A 20,363-nucleotide genomic window follows, 5' to 3' on the forward strand; every position below is an offset into this window, starting at 1 on the left:
TCGTTATTTCCATGGCAGGTGCTCGTCTGAACTCCAATCTCTGGTCCCCCCTCGCCAATCTTTTACGAAAAACACCCGTCTAGCCGAATCCACTGTGAACAATTTCCCCCACTCTTTATCTGTGCCTAAATCAAAACGTGGATTCCATGAACAAAGCTTCTTTCTTAGAACTGCACGCCTGTGGAACTCTGTTCCGTCTGCCTGCTTCCCACCTGACTACAACCTGGATGTCTTCAAGTCCAACGTTAACAAATTCCTAATGAACCGCCCTCTTAAGTAAACACTTCATCAAATCTCCACACTAACGTAATGTACTTGCAATAACCCTTATCCCTGAGTGGCTTCCGGGCCTTGATAAGTGGTGACCACTGTGTAAAGAAAAACAAAAAAAACTTTAATTTTGTCCAGGAATTACTTGTATATAAACGTAATTACGTTCTTGTTAGATCATTGGAATTAAGCGATGTTAAACCTGGTGGGTCACCGTTTATAGAATATCAGGATCTCTATGTGCAAAAATAAAATAAAATAAAAATCTATAAAAATTAAGGTAGTTAAAATCATTTCACCTGAGTGAAACTGGGGACCGTTTGTGAATTTAATGTTTCCTAGAAACTCCCTCCTTTGAAGGAAGTAGGCTCAACCCGTGCAAGATGGATGCTGTACCAGGACAGGCGAAAAAAATATAACTTGTACATGAAAGTCAAACTAAAAAATGATCAACTATCAAGTTTGATGTTTCATTTTATTGAGTCAAGCCTCATCTTCCCATGATAAAAAATTTGTTCAACTTTTGAAAATACCTCCAAATTAAACGTAATACCTTTTTTTCTTCTTTTCTTTTCTTTTTTCACCCTTTAAGGAAACAAATATTATTAATGAGGTTTAACACAGGTGTGTAACTCCCATGGTTGGTACCTCCACAATCTTCATAGATTAGTTGATAGGTGAGAAGACGGCTTATTCCTATCTAATTTCGGTTTTCTAGATCTAAATAGTCGAACATTAGTTTTAGCTGGTTTTGATTACTGTCATATAACAGAAATCCGATATGTCATCTAACCGTTATTAAAATTAAAGACAACGGATGCTTATCAGCGGATTCAGAAATTTTATCGACACCGACACATACAACTTAATCACAGAATATGTAGTAAAGAAGCATCTGTACATTTTTGGAGTGATTATCATTACGATTTCTTATCAGCCATCTTGGATTGAAAAAAAGGCTACAATCTCAGTTGCAAAATGGCGTCGCGATTAGGATCTAAAAAAGTGATGTCGGTCATTGTTGGAGTATATATATATATATATATATATATATATATATATATATATATATATATATATATATATATATATATATATACTCCAACAATGACTTTATGTGTATATGTATATATTAAAAAGTGTGAATATGTACGGTAATGCCTTTCTATATAATAATCTTCCTTAATTATCATAGAGAAAAGTTGGTCAAATTTTTTAAAAACTTTGACCTCAATTTTGACCCCTTAACATTTATTATTTTTGGCTCAAATTAAAATAAAATATTTGACCCATGTCCAAGTAACCTATATCTAAAATTTCAAGTGTTTAGACTCAAAATTGGCGAAGGAGTTTGGTAGAGTCTGCAAAGATCAACTCTTTCAACTTTGACCTCTTGGCAGCGAAACATTTGCCCAAAAATTGATTAAAAAGCTTGTTGCCTGTCTGAATACCCTTTATGTAAAATTTCAAATGTTTAGGCCCCAAATTGGCTTAATAGTTTGATAGAGACTGCAAATGTAAAATCATTTGAACTTTGACACATTGGAAGCCAAATTTTTAGAAAAAAAACATTAAAAAGCTTGCCCTATGTTTGAATACACTTTATGTAAAATTTCAAATGTTTAGACCCAAAATTGGCTGAGTAATTTGGTAGAGACGGCAAAGGTCAATTTTTTTTTAAACTTTGACCTCTTAACATTTGTTTTAGGTTCAAATTAAATTATAAAGTAAGATCCATGTCCAAGGAACCTACATCTAAAATGTCAAGTGTTTAGACTCAAAATTGGTGGAGGAGTTTGGTAGAGTCCGCAAAGGTCAACTCGTTAAACTTTGACCCTTTAACAGCCAAATTTTTGGCCGAAACTCGATTAAAATGATTTTCCCAAATCTCAATACCCTTTATGTCAAATCTCGAGTCAGTAGACTGAAATTTGACAGAGTAGTTTGGTAGGGAAGTGTACACAGACAGACCGACATTTTCACTTATATATATATATATATATATATATATATATATATATATATATATATATATTCGTATTCCTGTCTGTTTGTTTGTTCACAATTTGATTAATATATACAAAAGGTCTATTATTTTAATGTTTCAGTCATATATAGTATGATTCTTGCAAAATATACGATTAAGAGGTGATGTCATTTGCATATTACATTAAGGAAAATCGATTTTATTAAATAGCGGTGTGTTATTGTTTATAGTGAGAAAATTGTTTTAAGTGTTCTATTAAAGTTTATTATTAAAATTTGATTTATATTGATAGCATATTTAATTTAATTTATTTTTATCGACATTGATTTTTTTTTATAAACCGGTTTCAGTTATTTCCCCTGGGCGCGAACTTTGTTCTTTTTGTTTTTGTTTTCTTTTTCGGTGAATATTAAAACTAAAAACTTTCAAGCATTATTTTTTTAATTAGTTTAAATAAAATAATTTCCGTGATTTCACGATTAATTTTCTGGTCCAGTGGATTTTTATTTGAAAATAAACAAACAATCCAATTCAACTACGATTCTTTATTTAAAAAAAAAAAAATCTTTCATTTACGTTTTTTTACCAGTTTTTTTTTTTTTTTTTGACATCGTAACTGCTAATCTTTTTTTCTTTTAATAACACACTAAGTCATAACTCATCATTTTTATAGCATAAAAACGTGTATTTCGGTTAATACAAATTCTACTTTGATATTTTTGAAACGGAATGATTTACACTTTGTTTTCGTTGCAACAAACCGTATAACAAATCTTTCTAGACTGATGTAGCATAAAAGAAATTCGCTTAAACTGGAATATAGTCATAAAAAGGTGTTCAATATCCGGATAATAGCTTCTCTTCGTATCCCTTCTGCCGAAATGTCTGGTGGAGAGTTTGTCACGTACTTCTTCTTTTTTCGAGTGCGGGGGGGGGGGGTATATTACATTTTTGTGTTTTCATTCGTTCTTTTATTTTTGAAATTTTTGTTGGGTAACGATGGAGTCGACATATAATAATGAATAACTGGTCAATATTTTTAGTGTAGCAGGTGTGGCCAAACCGAACTTCATGTCGACCCTAGCAATGCTGGTATAAAGTTCGAATACCTTATATATTAAGTTTCATGTCTGTAGACCAAAAACTGACAGAGGAGTTTGGTAGGCAATTTTTTTTAAACATGTGTATGTATATATATATATATATATATATATATATATATACATATATATATAAATATATATAGAAAGAGGTTTCTAGTTGCTATAACCTTTTTACACAAATATTACGCAAGTATAAATCATGTAGAATATCTGCATGAATATAATTACACGTAATAGTTAACCAAAGATGATCATCCTATAAGAAAACCGCAAAAACTAATAGGGAATTAATAAAAATTAAAGAATATGCAAATTAGCTAGATCCTTTGCTAGTGAATGAAATTCCATGATCCATTTATAACAACAGAGTTGTAATTTCTTTTTAAATAAATAGAAAAAAAAGGGTTTTAATATGAATACCAATATATAAAAAATCTCCAAATTTATAGGTGTACAAGCAACTGATTTAGTAATAAAAAAGAATGTGAGAATAAGGTGCAAATGCGCTGTACTTAAAATGGAACTAATCGTAAGAGTTAGTGGAAGAATTTTATTTATTCGTAATGAAAATGAAATGATAGGATTTGTAGTTGTGGGTGGGACCCCCTTTTGTCTCCTGGCAACCAATATTTTCAAATTCATGTACAGATATACGATCTTCTTATCTGTTTCTCTCGTCTATCACGTTGTCCCCATATATATCCCCCTTTCTTCCGTTGTGTGTCAAACCTTATCATCGATCTCTTTTCTCATAAACGGTCGTTAATAGTTTGAATTGTGGTATCTTTAAACAAAGAAACATTTCTACAAAATCTTTTTAAAGAGCATCAAATTTTAACCCTAATCAGTTTCTTTTCTCTCTCGTTTCTCCTTCGTCTTCTCTCTCTCTCTCTCTCTCTCTCTCTCTCTCTCTCTCTCTCTCTCTCTCTCTCTGGTACTACTCTTTTGATCTCCCTTTCTCTTCCTTCTCTCCCATCATCTGTCTACCTCATATCTATCTATTCAGCTCTTTATCTCTCTCTCTCTCTCTCTCTCTCTCTCTCTCTCTCTCTATATATATATATATATATATATATATATATATATCATCTCTCCATTCTGTTTCTGCTCTCTTGCGTATAGTCATTCTAAACCCAATGCCTTCCTTTCATTGTTCCTTCATGTATTTTCCCTTGATATCCGATACTCCTGTTGTTCAATTCACTACTGGTAGGACTGATTAAAATCTTGTTTACCTGGTGTAGGTCTCTCTTCTAACTCATGGAACAAGTGGTGTCGATCCAAGAAAGATGTTGACCAAATTTGTTTTTCTGCAATTGAATCTTCAAAAGAAAGTCACCCACGTCATCGTCATTGGTGGCGTCGACTATCGTCTTCAGGGAGAGATTGAAGAGAAAACCGTTTCCAAGCCGAAGCAACATTGCGTCACGAAAACTTCCGCTGTCAAAAAACTAAAGGTGGGTAAAATTTGTTTGCTGAGCGGGAAAAGGAAGATGGCAGCGAGTTTTACAACAGGCTAGCATGGGGGTAAAATAGCGTTTGTCTTTGGCTGGCTCAAGGTCACACTGCGATAAGAACCCTATGAACATGAAACTCATTTAAGCTACTGAATTAATCTGCTTGATTACTCATTAAGACTTCATCAAATCATTGCAATCTGTACGCACACACACACACACACACACACACACACACACACACACAAACAAACACACACGCACATATAATGGTTGTATAGTTTGATTTCCTAGATGTAGATCTACTGAAACTCCTGTGTTTATTAAAGATTGTTCAATGGAGGACAGAGCAAGTATATAGTATATTTATTATTCAAACATTATTGGTTACATCTCTGTATATATGTTTCAGTGGAATCTCAATTTGGAGAGACCACCTCATCAGACCAAAAATAAGTGGTCTCTCTGAAATGTATGTAACATATGTAACCAATAATGTTTTTATAATAAACATACTATATATATATATATATATATATATATATATATATATATATATATATATATATATATATATATATATATTGTGTGTGTGTGTGTATTTAGGCAGCATTTTTTTCATTTAAATAAACATTATTAGAAAATAACAGAAAGCTTCTGTTTAATTATATCTTTTTATTTTTTGGATTTTCTTATCTTTTCTTTCTTTCTTTTTTTTGTGTGTAAATATCAAAAAAGTTAATATATGTTCAGTATGTGTCATGAACGTTTTCGACTCCGCATGGAATCATATTCACCTGAGAGGCAATTGAACGGTGGGCTGAGAAAATTGAAGAGGAAAGAATTCAGTAGTAGCATATAGTCAGTATTCGCAAACAGCAGGGTGCCAGAGGGTTTTGGGGTCATTGGCCAACCAAATTCTGGAGTCAGAAATTTGTTTTACATCGAGGCGTTTTGAAATATTGTTATCGGTTTGATTGGTGATATTGTTGATTCCAGGTCTTGGAGTTTCTCTGTAGATGGCTTCAAGTATTAACCTTTTTCCGGAAAAGTAAGGCAGCCAAGGAAATCCTGCTCCCATCCAGGAAACCAATATGACTATTTTTATTTTTACTATATATCGTATGCTAACAACTTTAAAAATAATAAAAGAAAGTAAAATGTTTTCTTTTCTGTTTTACACACACTCCATGATATTACTGTAAAGCCTCAGCGGAAAAATAAAACGAAACCTTATAGTATACGTTTTTCAACAGCCTAAAGTAACTTTGATGCTGAAAATGTACACACTGCAAGTTTATTAGCGAATAATCGTCGCTAATAAATTTGCAGTGTGTAATTAATCAGCACCTTACAATCACATTTCAATTAATGAAAATATAATTTGTGGCGCTGAAAACGCACGCAAAAGCTTAATATACATTTTAAAAAGCGGTTCGGTCATGTGTTCATAATTTATTTGTAGAAAAAAAAACATGAAGATAAAATGCAAGTACTTATTTGATTTAGTAAGTAAATTTTGTTAAACAGGAATCTTATAAAATCTGTTAACTATAAGCTTATGATTCCAATAATGTCCAAGATGCATTTCGGTGTATAAATATTTTGTATTTCCAGAATAAAAAAAAATATATCAGATAAGTAAATGCATTATTGTTTGAAGCTGACTACGGGACTTTTGTACATGATAAGTTTGCTTAAAGAGACTTGAACTTTCTCTCTTTCTCGCTCTTTCTCTCATATATATATATATATATATATATATATATATATATATATATATATATAATGTATATAATTACGTATATAAATGAATACGTTTTGAAAGCTGAAAACAACGCATTTTGTTAAATATATAAACAAATTTATTTGCTTATATCAGATATATTTCAATGCTAAACATCCTTATCAATATAGAGTCTGTTTGTCTTTTTTCTTTTTCTTGACCGCATGGTGGAATTCTGCGTGCGAGGGTGATGGTAGTAGCCCGATGTTCTTGGTAATGGCTCGATATTTAAATAAAAATAAAAACAATCATCAGCAGGGTGTCGCGCCGGCTGTACAAAATTGAAATTAGGAAAGAAAACATTTTTTTTTCTTCTTTACCTGCTTTTGAATTGAAGCGTTGTGTTAGTTGAAAATTGAAAATAATTACGTATATAAATGAATACGTTTTGAAAGCTGAAAACAACGCATTTTTTTTATATATATAAACAAATTTATTTGCTTGTATCAGATATATTTCGATGCTAAGCATCCTTATCAATGTAGAGTCTGTTTTTTTTCTTCTTTTTCTTGACCGCATGGTGGAATTCTGCATGCGAGGGTGATGGTAGTAGTCCGATGTTCTTGGATGGGCAGCACTTTTTTCTCTTATGCATGTTTCGTTTAATAGCAAGAATAATTCCTGCTTGTTTTTCTTGCAATCTAACTCATCTATCAAACAAACAGGAATTATCCCTGCTGTTCAACGAACATGTATAAGAGAAAAAAATCCTGCCCATATATAATATATATATAAGAACAAAGAATTAATAAAACGTGTTAAAAACACTTTAAGAAGAGTTAAAAACATATTTAATTCTCAAAAAGGAAACACAAATTAAGTGGATTGTCCTTAATCTGCAGAGTTTCAAAAGCAATACTTTTCTTTTCATCAGAGGGTAGGAATTAGCAAAATGCGAAATTGGATTTTACTTGCAAAGTATTTAATGAAACTGCAAATAAGCCATAGAGCTTACTTGTTAAAAGTTTTAAAAAATAGTGAAGCAGAGGGAATGGGAAAAAAAAAAGAGAAAAATGATTTCATGTGAATGGATGGTCGGGTGAAGAGTAGAATATCCAATAACGGTAAAATCCAAGAAAAGTTGGTAAAAGTTTGGTATCCAGAAGTAAAAATCCAAAGGAATCGCGTTACTGGAAGATATATCTATGTCATCCAAAAGGTAGAATTCCATGAAATAATTCACAAATGGGTCCAAGGAAAAAAAAGTTTAGTATATTATTAAAAAAGGAAAGATAAATTGTGCGTAGAATGAAGAAATGGAGAGATTTCAAGACTCTTCTGCCGAGGCCAACTTTCAAAATATTTCTAATATATATATATATATATATTACACAAAGAATATTAACTGATGATGCATACAAAATTTGCAGTACTTATTACATCATCGAATGTACAAATTAAGCAGAAAAAACACAATAGAGGTTATTTCTTATTCCATGGAGTTTCGAAAATTTACACTTTTCTAATAATAATATATATATATATATATATATATATATATATATATATATATATATATATATATATATATATATATACTAGCGGGGGTACCCGGCGTTGCCCGAGTGTTTGTTTCCGGGACGGGGGGGGAGTTTTAAAAAATGTTATGGTAGGTAAGTAGGAAGGATCAAACCTGGAGTCATGAGTAAAAGTAGGAAAATAAAGTGTGAAAAAAAAAAGAAAAAAAAACATCTGCAACGTTAACAGTTCGGCCACCAAGAAAAGTCCATTCCAGTTGTTTAGGAAAAAAAAACAAAAAAAAAAACGACTACGGTAGGTCGGCGCGAACGTGAAAATATAATGTGAATTGTCCAGCACGCTAACCACTACACCACAGAGCACTGCAGCTTAGTTTAGTGATTTTAAATAACTTCACATGAAAGAACTACGAAGCCAAACCGGTGTTCTCTTCTCAACTGTTCCTTGTGAACGATCCCCAAACGATGTTAAGTGGTGGCAGGGGGAGGAGGAATTTATTAGAGAGAAAATATTTTACCACTTTCATTGATCTTAACCGATTTTGGCCGTGACTTCTCAGCAGAAAAAGTATAGAAATCTAAGATTATCGAGGAATTTGAGAAATAATAAGCCTATAACACACCTCAGATATTGTTCTGCCGTTTGTGCATATTATATTTGCATGAAATATCTTGATTTTTAATCCTATTAATGTCAAAATCAGACGGGAAAAAAGAGTTCATTTTATTTTTATAGAGATAATGAGAATAATAGAAATAGAATTTCGACGAAATAGAGATTTTATTTCGAGACATCCTCTAGATGAATGAAATTGAGAAAACAAAACAGCAGTACAAACATTTGAAAATATGACCCTGTTCCATTTCAGAAATGGGAAAAGTCATTGGAAATTTAAAATAAGAGGGGTGGCATAGCGTTGTGAAAAATAGTAAGATTTTTTTATAACGTCATATAGTCGTTACTATATTTAAAAAGATATGATGCAATTCATATTCTTTTTGGAACAATATGGATGTGTAACTGAAATGAAATGAGTGTATTTTTGTTATGTAATTTATTGACTGATTATATGTATTAATTATTATAGATGGTGTTTTCTATGTTGTCAGAGAGCTAACCTGTCTAAAATTAAATTCTTGATAGAAACCTCCACGTTGTTTAATTGTGCTTAAATTTGCGATAAGCGCTGACTCAAGAAGTCTCCGTCGCGGTTTATTTAAAATAAATTTGTTTTAATTCAAAAGTATGATTATGCTGCAATATATATATATATATATATATATATATATATATATATATATATATATATATATATATATATATATATATAGGTATTTAATTATTATAGTAAAAAAAAATAATTATATATATATATATATATATATATATATATATATATATATATATATATATATATAAAGCTGAATGCCTCTGTGTGTGTGTATCTGGTCACGAATAGACTCCTATATGGTTGACTATTTAAAAAAAAACTGATTACATATAATGATAGAAGATGTATCGAGACACAGGAATGGGTATGTTTGATCCTGCAGAATGGTGGTTCATTTAAATTGTGGGGTCTGCGTTCGCGCCTGGTCCACAAAGTATGGAAATAAAAAATATAAAAATTAAAAAAAAAACGTTTACAAGTGTTTTTGATATAGATGTACATAATAATACTTTGATAAGTATGTTTTAACTTAAATAGGGATGGTATAATAAAATTGTGGGGTCTGCGTTCGCACCTGGCCTCCATAGAATGGAAATAGACACAAACTTTAATAACGACTTTTCATATCTATCTGCGTAAGTATACTTTGATAATTATGTTTCAGTTTGAAGAAATATGGTATAATAAAATTGTGGGGTGTTCGTGCGTACCTGACCTCCATAGAATGTAAATATGTCACAAAGTTTAACAAGGTTTTTTAATATAGATCCACAGAATATTGTGATAAGTGTTTCAGTGTGAACAGGTATGGTATAATAAATTATGGGGTTTATCTATTTTATTTTTACTTTCATCATATTTTGCTTTTGTTTTGATACCCCCAAATTCGAAGCTATCTCTTCACAACCCTTCCTTTTCATAACCTATCATAAATCAGAGTCCATTTTCTGTAGGCTGTTTTTGAACCCAGTCAACGACGGGTACTTTTGCTAGTATATATATATATATATATATATATATATATATATATATATATATATATATATATGGGAAAATGTTTTTTCAATTATATTTCACCCTTTATTTATACCGATCCTTTTATTTATGAAGCTCGATGTATGTTACATTTAACTACAGAGCATATACAAATAGATGACAAAGCAGCTATATTCTAAATTCTAAGATGTTATTCATCTTACCATTTATTTATTTCAACATGTCAAAATGTCCACTTTTGACAGCACCTATTTCAGAGCGCATAAACAATCATATAATCATTATGTTAATTTTTAATATTTTCCACAGTGACTCTTCAGAAAAGTAGGAACCTTTTAACTAAAAGAAAATAAATATAAATGGGCATGATCACATAAATCCGAAAAAAATCTTAAGAATATTTGCATTGTGTGTTATATTAGATTCATATGTACTCATTGCTTTTTTAAAAAGGCTTTTTTATTGTAGATTTTTTAAATCGTGTGTGTGTGTGTGTGTGTGTGATCCTTTGCCATTTTACCTCTGTTTTCGATCATGTTTATTTGTGTTTGACCAATTGTCACCAAACTTACTCCAAATATTAGTCATGTTTCGATTTAATTTTGGGATGCCTAACTCAAGGTCACAGAAAAGGTGAAAGATAAACTTTTGATAAGAAATTCGGTTTAGCTCATAGAAACTTCCTGCTTGGTCCATAATGTAGCCAGTGAAGTCCTGCATCTTATATGACTTTGATCTTGACCTTAAAAAAATTAGTTACGGTCGAAATTTTGACACAATTCCAACTTATGATTTTTTTTTAACTGGTGCACTTTGACAACAGTAATTACCATTTAAAATTTCAGCCATATCAGAGTTATTAGCGTTATCATGTTATGATTTTGATAATATTTTATACAGTATGGAGAAGTAAGATTTTGGTTCTGCACCGATGTTATCAGATATAGGTGTAACGCTACACACTTTTACAAAGGGGGCCCACACGTTGTATGCAGACGATGTCGTAAAGAATCATATGACAAGTAATAACTCTAGTCCTTTTTTTGTAAAAACGACATTCATTTCATCATTCTCGCCCTCTATCTCTCCTTTTTATAAACTTTTTCTTTATCCTTACCCTGGCGTCATTTTGTACACTGCTCGATATTTGCATCATGCACGTCCATGCTCTGTTACATAGGTATGCTTTTATCATTATTCATCTCGAGCCGACATTCAGAAAATTTACTATTTTCTTCTTGACAAGCACCAACCTCTGTTGTTAATCTCAAAATCTTTTCGCCAACCAGTTTCCCTTTTTGTTTAAAGACTTTTTTTAGTGCTCATGCGGAATACAGACTGTGCTGAAATAATAATGTTAATATTTAGAAACCCATTCTTAACATGGAGGAGAGGAGGCGTTTTGTATCTATTATGTACTTTCACCTAATAATTCAATAAACAAGATATACCGTAAAACAAAAATCCTATAAAAAAAAATAGCGCAGTTCCTTATTCTGTATAAGTACGAATTTTTCTATTTTTTTAAATTTTTTTTAAGAAAGAAAAAAAAACGGATATTCTGTAGATATGTTCATTAAATCTGTGTTTAGCGATAGGAACTTGTATTTAAAATCTGACTGACCGACCGACAGACAGAGTCTCTTATTTTAGATGTTTGGACACATCTAAAATAAGATGTGTCCACTAAATTGTGGTATTTTTCAATGAAAATGCTATTTTTAACTTGGCTCGTTTGTCTGTCGTGCTTACTTTAAAGTTAAATTTGTCAGACCGTCGAAAATGCTGTTTCAAATTAATGTTTGTCCGACTTTACTTGCCGACAGACATACCTTCTTAGAGATATACTTCAGCACATCCAAAGCATATTATTATTTTTTGTTTGTTTTTCTTCTCTTTTTTAGCAAAATGTCCTTTAACAAAAAGAAATGATTGCTTTTGTGTTTCATGGTTCCATTTCCCATAAACGTAATAAAATCTTTCTGCCTGGATCAATTTGACATTTGTCTTCTCCTTTTCCTTTCTCTCTCTCTCTCTCTCTCTCTCTCTCTCTCTCTCTCTCTCTCTCTCTCTCTCTCTCTCTCTCTCTCTCTCTTCCACATTCACAGAAAGGAAGTTGAAATAATGGCACTGTGTGACCATTGACCATTTCTAACAATGAAATGAGAAAACCAAAACAAAACAATTTTATTCAATGCCAATTTTTGGGAGAGAGAGAGAGAGAGAGAGAGAGAGAGAGAGAGAGAGAGAGAGAGAGAGAGAGAGAGAGAGAGAGAGAGAGAGAGAGAGAGAGCAGGGTAAGGCATTTTATTTATTTATTTATTTTATTTTTTCTCTCGACATATTTTAGACTTTTGTTTGTGTCCATAACTTGCTCAATAGCACATACATGCACGATCATATATAATAGTGTCCTATGACTGGTATAAGCAATATGTATAGCATTTTGAGTTACACATTGTCATACTAAGAGATATATAATAGATACATGTGTACTTTATCCATCATGTAAGTGACGAAACGGTTTTTTTTTTTTTTAAGTAACTAAATATTATTTATTTGATAGGAAATTTTATTTTATTGTTTATTCATTTATTCTGTAGAAGAGTGGAGACTGTTTTAGGGGTACATCTCCTAAATGGTAAAGTTTACGAAGAAAGCACCAATGTGTCCACGTTACCTACCATGTTACCTTGAATATGTATCTCATAATTCATAATAATTTCATTAGATTAGAAGTTTACCCAGCACATATTATGGACACAGACGTGCACTAGCCTGGTTAAAATGTTATTACATGATTTAATGTCGAACAATTCTTTTTTTTTCCATCAAATTTTTTTATCTTACTTATTTTGAAAGTTTTTTTTTTTTTATTTTACACTGCCTAAATGGTAAAGTTTACAAAAAAAAAAAAAAAAAAAAAAAAACTGTGACCATGTTACCGTGTTGCTTAGAATATGTATTCCATGATTCATAACAATCGATTCATTAGTTTAGGATTGAATACTATACACACTCTCTCCACTGCCTTGTGGATGGCTTGGGGAAAGGCAAAAGTTAAGGGAGTAAACCCCGACAAAAAATTCGGTTTGATGTCCCGATAGGTGGATGGTGAAGCATTGCTCTGATCGTATTGGCTTATCTTTCCAAGAACTTTGTTCTGTAATGCCGAGAGGGGGACTCTGGTAACTGGGTAAACTTAGGCCTCCTTACCCCCCCCCGCCCAGGCCTGCATCTGGAGAGTCAATTCCAGCTTCAAACTGTATAGTCACAACAGATGCTGCAGTATTATTTATCCATTTATTGCAGACTGTTATCCTCATCTTCCAGTTGTTGTTTCACAACGTTTCGGCCAACTGTTCTTCTGGCTTTCGTCAGGTGGTTGGCCTTCATCGGTTAACCACCTGACGAAGGACAGAGGAACAGTTGGCCGAAACGTCGTGAAACAACAGCTAGAAGATTAGGATATAGTTGGCAATAAATAAATGGATAAATAATACAAATTACTTATCTCAATAAGAATTCCAATTAATTAGATAATATGCTGCAATGCACCAGATTAGATGCAGAATGGCATTGTCTTATTAGACAGAAGGTTACCATCACCACTAATTACTTACATGCATTACTTACATATGCAATATAGGTACAAGTAAAGCTTATGTGCTAACCCACATGCATAAGCTTTACTTTTCATATGTATATTCATGAAATAGTATAAACATATGCAAACAATAGTATTACTGCCAGACCAACCTCTTAAAAAAAGAGTGAAAAAAAAAAAATACTACGAACGTAATGTTCGTAGTATGTTACCACCTTATATCCTCCTTTTTAATAAATAGGATCTCCCGATCACCGTAGATGCAATCTAAAAAAAAAATGATAAGTAAATAAATGATGTTGTTTTGGGGCCGTACGTGAAGCTAAAATATACCTTTTTGGTTTTCTGGCTCGGAGCCAAGGGTAGTATCTGTTCTGCCTAAAGATGGTATAATGATATCGTGGGGTTTCCGTTCGCACCGGGCGTCCATATAATGGAAATAGGTCACAGACTAAGGATATTGGCGATAAACCGTAATAACCAGATATATTCTAGCACTACATTAATCAGATTACAGTTTTACAGTTTTAATAAAAGGCTTTCAGTGGAGGAGAAATCCTTCACGACTGAGACAATTTTTATTTTTGTACCTTTTCTCCACGTTAAAAAAAACTCTGTCCCGTGGGGAGGCATTGTAAATAGGTACAATAATATCGCAGGGCCTCCATTCACGCTGATCGTTCACAGAATGCCCAGCAATAATATGTCACATATGACAGATGCCGCTGTAGAATTTCGAAACGTTTCGCTAGTTATCATTGTTCCTCGACTCTCAGCTCAACTTGATAGCGTCTGTATGATGGCAGAGGAACACACATACGCACGAACAGACATGTAGAGAAAGAAGAACTGTAAATCGCAGTCATAACAATTCTAAAGTTCACGGCCATTTGTTATTCGCTTTCTCTTTTGAGAAGTGCACGAATCTCGCATGTATATGGTTGATTGTTTTGTTTCTGAAACCCTTTCTCTATCTCGCTCTTTCCCACTCTACCTCTCTCTTCTCCCCCCTCTCTCCCTCTTTCACTCACTCACTCTCTCTTTCTCTCTCTCTCTCTCTCTCCCTCGTTTTCTCTCTCTCTCTTCCTCGTTTTTCTCTCTCTCTCTCTTTCTTTTGTTTTCTCTCTTTCACTCCCTCGTTCACTCAGATGTCAAAGCAAACCTTTCCTCCCGCCTCAGTTATGATTTGTTGCCACTTTGTTTCATCAGGTCAGTAAGGTAGTCTGGTTCATTTCCCCCTGACACTTTTTTTCCCCATTCATATCTGTTTTTCAATAATAATGACGATGATATTAAGTAATAAATCAACCCACTTTTATTTTAGAATATATATTTTTTGCATTCAGTTTATTGTTTTTACATTTCACTCAAGAGAAAACTCTTTGGACCATATTTCATGTAACTTAACACTATGACTAGAGAGATTATCTTTAATGTGATGTTGTCATTTTGGGCTAAAATAATCTTACACATACATGGTTGTTGATTAATTATAAAACAATAATTTAAAAAAAAAATCACATATATTCATTAAAAATGTTGAAAAATAAACATGAAAGATGAGTTTGATAGTAGTATAATTGGTACACTTATAAACAGATATGATTATTATGACCCGGATGTAAATCTCAGAGTGACTGTGCTATTTCTCTTTAACTGCGTTTTTTTAAGGTACTAGAAGGTCTCCTGACGATGCCCGGTCGTAAAATACACTTAAATATATTTTCAATATATAATCAAAAGAGAATTTGCTCTATAATAGTAAATACAAAAGCTGCATTAATTATGCAGATTTCGTATTTATTATTATAGAGCAAATTCTCTTTTGATTATATATTGTATCCAATATATATATATATATATATATATATATATATATATATATATATATATATACAGTAATTAATGATTTCAAAAGTTGGGAAAAAAATGACTTTAGTGTAACCATTTAACTTTTATCGCGGAATTATCGCCAGATGGATAAAAAAAAGGCTAAAAATGAAGCAGGTGCAAGCTAAAAATGTATATGTACGCATGCTCAGAAGTTCATCGATTTACTCCTGCCAAGGTCAATTGTTTTTGTTTTTCAGTTTTTTTTTTGTTTTTTTTTCGATTTTAATTTCTACAGGCTAAAAGCCAAATCGAAAGTTTTCCTGGTGTCCGAATACCCTATATATCAAGTTTCTAGTCTGTAAACCAAATATTCAGAAAAGAGTTTGGTAGAGAAGTTTCGCACACACATACGCACACAGACAAGGTCTCTTTTATATATATATACATATATATATATATATATTATATATAAGAGAGAGAGAGAGAGATAAACATGTCCGTGTGCTAAAACATTTTCATCCTAAATTCTATTCTGCACAATATAGAAACTATGGACAAATAGAATTAAGCATAATAGTGAAATGAAACCAATCATCTAATAAGAAACCATAAAAAATAAATAATTAATAAATGAACGCTCATTTAACCATCATAAAGTCGCTCGCATATCCATGACTGAGTATATTAAAAAGTTTGTTTTAATAATTTTTAAATAGATAAAGTAGGCTTTTAATATCAATGGCAGAGTGAGAAAAAAAAATATAAATATATAAATTTAAAAATAAATTTAAACAAATAGTTATCATATCATGCAGTATTGGAATACAAATATCACTTCTGACCATTGTGGTTTTATGCTGTATGAGATGTTAGAAAAATATGGAAGATTGGAAAAATTAATTACCTCCTTTGCTTTATAACAACTTCAGAAGTTTTTTTTTTTGTTTTGTTTTTTTTTTCAGTTTTCAGTGGTGATGGTGTTATGTAGGGCAAATCAATTAAATATAATTAAATTTACATTTTTTATTTATTTTTTTTGGGGGGGGGGTACCAAATTTTTAAAAGATATATTTTCTCCATAATATGCAAAATATTGAATTAAAACAAAAAATTTTATTCCAATTTTTTTTTAAATATGTACTTTTTTTTTAATGCAAACTGTTTAGACTTTTTAATTTATAAACTTTTTATTATTTAAATTAAATTTTTTAATGATTGAAAAAAATTAATTTTTTTAAAATTTATTTTAATTTGAATTTATTTATTTTTTCAATTGATAAACCTTTTTATTTTTGCTGAATGTTAAATTTAAACAATTCTTTCTTTTTTTCTTTTCTTTTTTTTTTTAATGTTTCAGTTTTTTCTCCGGAATCTGATGGATTTAAATCTTGACAACAGCACCCTGAACTTTCACTGGTCGGACAAGGAAGTCTACTGGGCAAGTTTCAGTCACAAGTCAAAGCAGGAAACATCCGAACATTTGTTTTACAAGGGTTTTCTGAATGGACGGGGCGCTCGTCAAGGGAATCGTTGTCTAGTCAGAGTCAAGAAAGATGATTGCGGCGAAAAGACGTACTGGAGACGGCACTTTCGAATTATCGACTTGATGCACCAAATCACGGACCTTTTTAACAAGTCTGTGTTGAACGAGGATTACCTCAAAGTGATTACACCACACTTAGCACAAATCGACAACGTCTCCAGTTTCAATAAGATTTGCACTTGGAATGGCGTTAAAGAGTTTGGCCGCGAAGAGTTTGTCGTAGTCGAAGAGTACCTTGATGAAATGCTGGATGAATTAATATATGACAATGACTACAGCAATCTTTCGGCCTTGCTTGAAGCCCTGTCACACTTCAGTTTCATCGCCATGCGGGAAGAATTGCTTTTCTGTAACTTTCATGGCGAGATCCGTAACAGCAAAGAATGTTACGTCACTTGCTCCACTGTGCATTCGAAAAAACAGGAATTTCAAGACTGGGGTGACAAGGGCATCGCCGGCATCACAAACTTTTTCACGCAACACAAATGTAATAAATGGTGTCGGAAAATCTGGTCAAGCACGGACAATAAAACGATTGAAGAACTCGAAAAAATGAACAAATATCATTGCTGAAAGTTGTTCCCAAAACTTTTCATGTATCACATTTTATGCATTCTTTTTTTTTATATAAATTTTCACACAAAATATTAAAAAAAAAAATTGTGTATGGATCGCAAGATATGTACTTCATACATCGTTTTCTTTGCCATTTTTTTATCTTTCGTTTTTTCATATAATTTTTCTTGCTTTTTTTGACAAATTACTGTAGCTAGTTTTTTTTTTTGTTTGTTTGTTTTGTTTTTTTTTTAGTTTGATTTCTTCCATAAATAAATTTTGTTAATATTTGGAGACCTTGTAAGAAAAGCAATGAAAAACAACTTTTTTAAAAGTCTGGAAAAGTTAATTTAACTTTTCCAGAAACTGTAAATAAATATTAAAAAATAAAGATTGAAATGTTTTGTTTTAGTAAAAAAAAAATGTTTTAATTTTTTTTTCTCTTTTTTATTTTTGTGTCATTTTTTATTTTAGATTTTAAATGTTTTCCCTATTGGGGATGACTGAATTTTTTCATTGGAATCCAAATAAAAAACATAAAAATATAAATGTGTAACTTAAATTTTAATTCCGTACTTTTTTGTTTCAAATTTTCTCCAAAACGATTTCTTAATTCGTTTGAAATTGTTCCCTTGCATGTTATTGTAGAAAATAAATAACAAAAACAAATTAATTACAGATCATTTTAACTCGTTTTGTTTATTAAAGCCATGCAATATTTTGGGACATTTTTCTTAGGAGCATGATTAATATATTATTAAATATGTAATTTTGTTTTTCTTTTCCCATTCAAAGTTGGAGATTTTCGGCAATCTCTATCATATTTCCCAATCAAATATGAAGAAAAAAAAAAAACAGTAGAAATGTGTCCGTTATCTTAGAAACATGTGCAAGAGTTATTTTGCATTTGTTTAAAAATTGGTTTTCATTGTTTTTTTTGTTTTTTTACTTTTTCTTTGTTTGTTTTATAAAACGGCGGGTTATTGTGATCTATATATATATATATATAATTTTTAAAATATAATTAAATGTGGATAATTATATTTTTAAAATAATATATATATATATATACCGCTCCCCATGTGGGGGTACCAAATTGGTTAAAGGGAAAATTATTCCCAACTCACATTTAGGTAAAAATGCACTTTCGTAAATAATTGAATTCATTCAAAACATATCGCTAAAACCAAAACAAACAACATCTCTCTCTCTCTCTTTCTCTCTCTCTCTTTATATATATATATATATATATATATATATATATATATATATATATATTAATTTATTTCCTACATTATTGAAGTAACAGAAGTATCCCTGGACATTCATTATAAAATGTATTATAATATAACATTATCGCTCAACAGCTGAGCTGCCCTCATGTTTGAATCCCAAAATGGTATATAACAAAAGGCTGTTGTATAACTGTGTGTTAACTCCTGTGTTTCGATTGTATCGCATTTAATGTTAACTGCAAAGGAAATTTAAAAGGAACCGACGACTCTTGGATGAATAACCACAAATTTATTAAAGTAAGTTATCAGATTGACAGGAAAGTTCTTGGGGTTTTTAACTTTTAAATTCAGATGAACATATCTCGACTCAGGCAAAAATTTATTGGTCGAAATAATCACCATCAGAATCAACACACTTTTGCCAACGCAAAACAAGTGTATTTATGCCAGTAATGTAAAAATCTTGTGTTCTGGTGGCAATGAAGTCCGTGAAGGCGTTTTTGATATCGCTTAGGTTTTTGAAGCATTTCTCGTGCAGAAAGTTGTCGAGGTGCTTGAAAAAGTGGTAGTCGGTAGGTGAGAGGCCTGGAGATTATGACGTATGATGCAGAGTTTCGTAGCCTAATTCGTTCAGGGTCGGTTTAGCAACGTGTGATTGGGCATTGTCATGGGGGAGAATTGTGCCTTCTCTGTTAATGCTGAGTGTTATTGTTGAAGTTTTTGGTACATTTCATTTATTTGTTGACAGTGCTTCTCTGCCGTGATAGTTTTGTCTGCATCCAAAAAACTGTAATGGATGAGACCGGTCGCAGACCACCAAACAGTCAACATGACCTTCTTTTGGTGCAACTCTGGCTTTGGGTAGTGCTGTCAAGCTTCATCGGCATCTAACCACTGAACTGAGCATCACCGGTTGTCTTAAAGAACCCATTTTTCATCGTAAGTCACAACCCATTCGAGAAACGAGTTGTTCGTGTTGTGTAAAAGAAGGGAAGATGACACTTCATAACAGCATTTCTTTTGGTTGTCATTCAATTCGTGAGGCACTCATTTATCAAGTTTTTTGTTTTTCCAATCTCTCTCAAGTGGTTGGAAACTGTTGTATATGTTACGTTTAATTCAGAAGCAAGTTCTCGAATAGTTCTGCGTGGATTGGCTTCGACTAAGGCTCTTAATTAGTTGTTGTCAACGTCCGATGGCCGACCACTACGCTCATCATCTTCAAGACTCTCGTCACCTCCACGAAATTTCTTAAACCACCATTGTGCTGTGCATTCAGTAGTCGTTCCTGGGTCAAACACTGCGTTGATATTGCAAACTGTTTCAGCAGCTTTTCAGCCT

The 20,363-nt window shown here is 31.9% G+C and overlaps 1 protein-coding gene across 2 annotated transcripts in view; it reads left to right on the forward strand.

Moving 5' to 3' along the window:
• Positions 1–18,355, forward strand: part of LOC145292723 (uncharacterized) — a 24,305-nt gene extending 5,950 nt beyond the window's left edge. For both annotated transcript variants that reach the window (XM_080138761.1, XM_080138768.1), the window contains exons 2-3: positions 4,605–4,817; positions 17,047–18,355. In XM_080138761.1, the coding sequence (XP_079994887.1) occupies positions 4,650–4,817; positions 17,047–17,805 (927 nt within the window). In that variant the 5' untranslated portion in view covers positions 4,605–4,649 and the 3' untranslated portion in view covers positions 17,806–18,355. The remainder of the gene's footprint in view (positions 1–4,604; positions 4,818–17,046) is intronic.
• Positions 18,356–20,363: the final 2,008 nt, after the last annotated feature.

The sequence above is a fragment of the Euprymna scolopes genome, chromosome 2 (assembly GCF_053919585.1).
Source record: "Euprymna scolopes isolate OS-2025 chromosome 2, ASM5391958v1, whole genome shotgun sequence".
NCBI classification, from domain to species: domain Eukaryota; kingdom Metazoa; phylum Mollusca; class Cephalopoda; order Sepiida; family Sepiolidae; genus Euprymna; species Euprymna scolopes.